Here is a 6,000-nt window from a genome sequence, read left to right on the forward strand (position 1 = left end):
AGACCCTAGATGTCCCTGATCTGGCCCACATTGATCTTCCTCTGGTCCCCCACTTTTTTCACAGTGACAAATGTAAAAGAAAAAGGATAACTGGACACAAAATTTTTTACCAGTTTTACACCAGAAATGTAATACATTTCTCCCATGTCTCCCCAGTATCCTTCCTGCCTCCACATTGCATCAGGTCAGACTACTGCTCAGTTTGTATTGCACTTGAGAAAGGGCAGTGCCCGAAATGCGTTGTGCAAATAAAACTGTTAAAGGACTTTTTCAGAAGTATTTGGTTGTGCGCGCCCACCCCCTACCCCTACTTTCCTGCTTGGTTCGCTTTGAGGGAATCTCTACTTGGTTATCCACGCTATCAATAGCGAACGGGGAAAGGCTGCTGCCGTATAGCGAGAACCACTAATAAACACGCTACTGTGGTGTTGTGACATATTCACAGCCACAGAAGGTAAGAAGCTAAACGTCAGCCATTAATTTATCTAAACATCCACCATCTGCTACTGTAAGGATTGGAGTCAGGGTCAGGCAGTGCAAAGTGACACAGCTGGGAAAGCAACACTGTGCAACTAATGACAAAAGGGGTCGCAGGCCCTGCAGCTATAACTATGCTGTAATATCTGAGATGAGGCAGACCAATGCACTTCCTGATTGAAGTGCGCCTACCACGGCTCCTAACCTTCTATCCGGCGGCTAGGATAAGGGGAGAGGAGGCCCTGAAAGTCCTAGGGACTGGAGTCACGGGGTCACACCTAAACAGAAAGCACAGTGTAAATGCAATGCAAAACAAAAGACTAAACAGCATGGAACCAGGGAGGACCACAAGTCCCAGCAAGACACAGAAGAGAAGGCGAGGTCAGTCGAGCAAGAGGTCAAGCCAGGAGATATAATAAAAGGTACCAAATCAAAAGACAAGGGATAGTCAAAAATACAAGCCGGGTCTAAATACCAAGAAACATATGGAATACAAACAGACAGGGAATCAGACTGAGCAGGGGGACCAGGAAACCCAAGTGAATGGCTGGCAAGGATCCATGCCTGGGTGGGGATTAAATAGCAGCAGAAAAACACACCTGATGGCTAACGGCATGGAGACTGAAAGCAAGGAAAAGATTAACCCTTAATGACCTAAGCACACCCAATAGAACTCCTAACACGTCTCCCAGGGAGACGCCGCGCAGCAAGGAGACCGCGGCGACTCCGTATCCTGACAGTACCCCCCCTTTGAGGAGGGGCCTCCGGACCCTCAAGAGGACCCCCTGGCTTAGTAGGTTAAGAACGGAAAAACTTCTCCACCGATCTAGGAGCGTGAAGGTCTCTGGCTGCCACCCAAACACGCTCCTCTGGTCCATACCCCTTCCAATGTATGAGGAACTGAAGGGAATTCCGCACTCTGCGTGAATCAATGACCCGTTCCACCTCATACTCTAGTTCCCCCTGAACGATCACTGGTTCGGGTGGGGAACGAGTGACCATTGCCGGAACATACTTTTTGAGTAGGGACTTATGAAAAACTGGGTGAATATGGAGGGACCTAGGAAGTGATAATTTGAATGGCACAGGGTTGATTATTTCAGAAATGGGATATGGACCAATAAAACGCGGGGCAAACTTAGTAGATGGAACACGAAGTTGGAGATTTTTAGTGGATAACCAGACCTTGTCACCCACCACAAAGTCAGGTCCAGTCTTGTGGTGACCCTCATAGAAGGGACACAACCAGCGCCACCTGCTCTGTTTCAGAAGAAAGGAAATTAAAACGAAAAAATAAACGGCAAGATTCCCGAAATGTTCGGAATCTGTCTGGTTTACCGTCAAAACGGTCAGGCAAGAGCATTTTAGGATCCTGACGGGTATTCAATATGGGAAAAACTGGCGTTTGACTAGAAGAACCTGCAGCAGCTGATGCTGGATCAGGCAAAGCCTCCAGACGCTGCGAGACTTGGTTAATTAACCCAGCCATGCCCTGCACCTGCCTTGACAGTTCGTCCAGACGGTCAGTTACAGAGTGTTCGGCATCCACACTAAACCGCCGGGCGGCCTGCCTAGGGTAAGGGCCAGCCATTAAGTAAGGATTGGAGTCAGGGTCAGGCAGTGCAAAGTGACACAGCTGGGAAAGCAACACTGTGCAACTAATGACAAAAGGGGTCGTAGGCCCTGCGGCTATAACTATGCTGTAATATCTGAGATGAGGCAGACCCATGCACTTCCTAATTGAAGTGCGCCTACCACGACTCCTAACCTTCTATCCGGCGGCTAGGATAAGGGGAGAGGAGGCCCTGAAAGTCCTAGGGACTGGAGTCACGGGGTCACACCTAAACAGAAAGCACAGTGTAAATGCAACGCAAAACAAAAGACTAAACAGCATGGAACCAGGGAGGACCACAAGTCCCAGCAAGACACAGAAGAGAAGGCGAGGTCAAGCCAGGAGATATAATAAAAGGTACCAAATCAAAAGACAAGGGATAGTCAAAAATACAAGCCGGGTCTAAATACCAAGAAACATATGGAATACAAACAGACAGGGAATCAGACTGAGCAGGGGGACCAGGAAACCCAAGTGAATGGCTGGCAAGGATCCATGCCTGGGTGGGGTTAAAATAGCAGCAGAGAACACACCTGATGGCTAACGGCATGGAGACTGAAGGCAAGGAAAAGATTAACCCTTAATGACCTAAGCACACCCAATAGAACTCCTAACACGTCTCCCAGGGAGACGCCGCGCAGCAAGGAGACCGTGGCGACTCCGTATCCTGACAGCTACACTATATTGGCACTCGGTGTCCCTTTTTAACTTATATATTATTATTATTGTTTATTTATATAGCACCATTAATTCCATAGTGCTTTACATTTGGGGGTTACATACAATACACAAATTATACAGGTAGATATAATACTAACAGTGACCGACTGGCACAGTGGGGTAGAGGGCCCTGCCCGTGAGGGCTTACACTCTATGAGGGAAGGGGGTAGAGACAGAAGGAGAGGGGGAGACAGTTCAGATGGCAGTGAGGTGATAGTGTTATTGTTGGTTGTAGGCCTTCCTGAATAGGGGAGTCTTCAGGGCCTTCTTGAATCCTGTGATTGTGGGGATCAGTCTTATGTGTCTTGGTAAGGAGTTCCAGAGTATGGGGGATGCACGGGAGAAATCTTGGAGACGGTTGTGTGAGGAGCGGATGAGATCAGAGCGGAGTAGGAGGTCTTTGGAGGATCTGAGGATACGTGTGGGCAGGTAGCGGGAGATGAGGTCAGAGATATATGGAGGGGACAGATTGTGGATGGCTTTGTATGTTAATATTAGTAGCTTGAACTCAATTCGCTGGGCTATAGGTAGCCAGTGGAGGGACTGATAGAGGGGTGCAGCCGATGAAGATCGGGGGGTGAGGTGAATTAAACAAGCAGCGCAGTTTATGGTGTACTGGAGGGGGGCCAGGGTGTTTGCTGGGAGTCCATGGAGAAGGGTGTTGCAGTAGTCTAAGCGGGAGATTATGAGGGCCTGGACGAGCATCTTATTAGTTTCAGGGGTGAGGAAGGAGCAGATTCGGTGGATGTTTTTGAGTTGGAGGCGGCAGGAGGTGTTGAGGGTTTGAATGTGTGACTTGAAGGATAGGTCGGAGTCCAGGGTTACCTCAAGGCATCGGGCCTGTGGGACAGGGGTAATTGTGGTTCCTTTAACTTTGATAGATAGGTCAGGTGGAGGGGCCATATGGGGTGGGGTGAAGATGATGGACTCCGTTTTCTCCATGTTGAGTTTGAGAAAGCGGGAGCAGAGGAAGGAGGCTACAGCTGATAAACAGTCTGGAACTCTGGCCAGCAGGGAGGTAATGTCTGGTCCAGAGATGTATATTTGGGTGTCATTGGCATAGCAATGGTATTCCACATTGCAGGAAGACTGAGATGTCTATACGTGACACATGTTCTTAGAGCAGCAGCCCGGATGTGTAAGAAGATGTTGCATTCATGTTCTGCATGTAGAACTCACAATTCTTAATTCTTTCTTTAATTCTATTTAGCACCTAGTGACAGGGCAGGCTTTTCAGTTCCTTGTCTTGTTAGTAGGACAAGGCTGCCACTATATTAAATATTTTTTCATTACAGCGAAATAGGAAAGGGCTACGAGATGAAGGGTAGTGTTCATCCAACCAAAGATAAAATTCAATAGCGCTGCTGATACTTTGTTAGGAAACTGTGCAGAGACTCCTTTTTTCTTCCAAGTCAATGTAATTTCAGTTTAACCTGATATATTATAGTTTTAAAAAAAAAAGCATAGCACAAAGGATTTAACAATAAAAGCGGACCATTTTGTTGCAGGCCCAATTACATGTTTTTAGGATGGTCCAGATGAGTAGAAATGTGATTATTATTATTATCATCATCATCATTATTATTATGTTAGAACTGATCTAATTATTGAACCTAGTCAGCCAGGCTACAGATAACTGCCCATATTTACTAAGAAATCCATTTGGATGAGCAATCTGAAAATTGCTTCAGATTTATCACAGTGTATGATTCTGGATAATGAATCTGATGCATCTTTTCTTTTCTTATATACTTTATTTACTTCGGGTCAAAATTTCATGTCTCAAGCTAGACATATGTATTTATAATAAAATATGAGCCTTCAGTAACATCACCAGGCTACAGAAACATATGGGTAATCCATTCTCTATAAAGAAAAAGTGTCATCTGGAAATCACCTATTGTTTAAATCACGTTTTTATATTAAACATGGTTTTTCCCCATATTGTTTTGTTTTTAATTTTCCATGTTCTCTATATTCAAAAAAAATAAAATCTTGCAATTCCAACTTCCCACTGAGCCTAAGGGTAAGTTCACACAGGGTTTTTTCGGGATTTTGAGGCCGTGTCCGGCTCAAAATCCTAACCAAAAAGACGGCTCCCACTGAAATCAATGCGAGCCAATCAGGTCTTTTTTAGAGGAGCCATTTGTTCCAGCTCCCGGAAAAAGAAGCGAGATGCTCTTGTGGCCAATTCGCCTCGCAATTCGATCTGAAGACACTCCCTCCTCCCGACTAGGCTCATTCATTGTGGCTGTCCGTATTTTGGACCGGAACTTAAGGAGGCCTCCTCCTCAGGTTCCAGTCCAAAATACCCCATGTGAACCTAGCCTAAAATAGTTTGTGACTTCCTGTCTCCTAGAGAAAGACCATGGGTCACGGATACAATGGTATAGAGTAGACCCTATTGACTTCTGTAGTAGAGTTTTCTAGGCATGTTCTTTACCTCTGCACAGGCCATTGCATAGAATGAGAACTAAAGGATATTTAGTTGTTTTAAGTTTTTTTTCAATATACATAACTTGGAAATTTTATAAAAACAAAAACCTTACAAAAAATTCTTAAAATGAAACATAAAGTCCTTTTTGTGACATCTCCCTTTAACGTTGCTGTTTGTGCTATACGCAGATGATGACATCTAACATTTCTTTGCAGATAACATATTTTCTGTGAAGTCTTGGGCCAAGAAGAAGTTTGGATTTGAAGAAAGCAAGATTGACAAGACATTTGGAATACCGGAAGAATTTGATTATATTGATTGAATAACTTTGAGGAACGTTCTTATTTGTATTTACCAACAATTTTTTAAAATCTTTTTCAGTTCAGTTATTGGTAACATCCATGAAATCTGTATAAATGTATTGCATAAGTAATATGTAAATAGTTTTGTAAATAAATCCTCAGATAAGTGACCAAGATATGTTAAACCTTTCTTTGGTTGGAATACGTCAAGCGGTTTTAAACCTTTTTCTTTTTTGAATGAAGTTTTGTAAGTCGTTAGTGGGATTGTCCAGGAATTTCATTCAGAAGTCAAGGAAGAGGCCAAGGAAGGTGAAACAAAAAAAAAAAATTCTCATTTTCTCTGTTCCTGGTATGCCATGTCATCGCCAGTAGCAGTCCTGCACTGCATGTGACCACTGAGGCCATTCAGTGTCACAGGAAAGGAATCGGTTGCATCACCGGCCTCCTGCCTG

General features: G+C 44.5%; 1 protein-coding gene across 1 annotated transcript in view; it reads left to right on the plus strand.

Moving 5' to 3' along the window:
- Window positions 1-5,700, plus strand: part of MND1 (meiotic nuclear divisions 1) — a 66,210-nt gene extending 60,510 nt beyond the window's left edge. The window contains exon 8 of the mRNA XM_075257806.1: window positions 5,462-5,700. Within this exon, the coding sequence (XP_075113907.1) occupies window positions 5,462-5,568 (107 nt within the window). The 3' untranslated portion in view covers window positions 5,569-5,700. The remainder of the gene's footprint in view (window positions 1-5,461) is intronic.
- Window positions 5,701-6,000: the final 300 nt, after the last annotated feature.

This window comes from Leptodactylus fuscus, chromosome 1, assembly GCF_031893055.1.
Source record: "Leptodactylus fuscus isolate aLepFus1 chromosome 1, aLepFus1.hap2, whole genome shotgun sequence".
In the NCBI taxonomy this organism is placed as follows: domain Eukaryota; kingdom Metazoa; phylum Chordata; class Amphibia; order Anura; family Leptodactylidae; genus Leptodactylus; species Leptodactylus fuscus.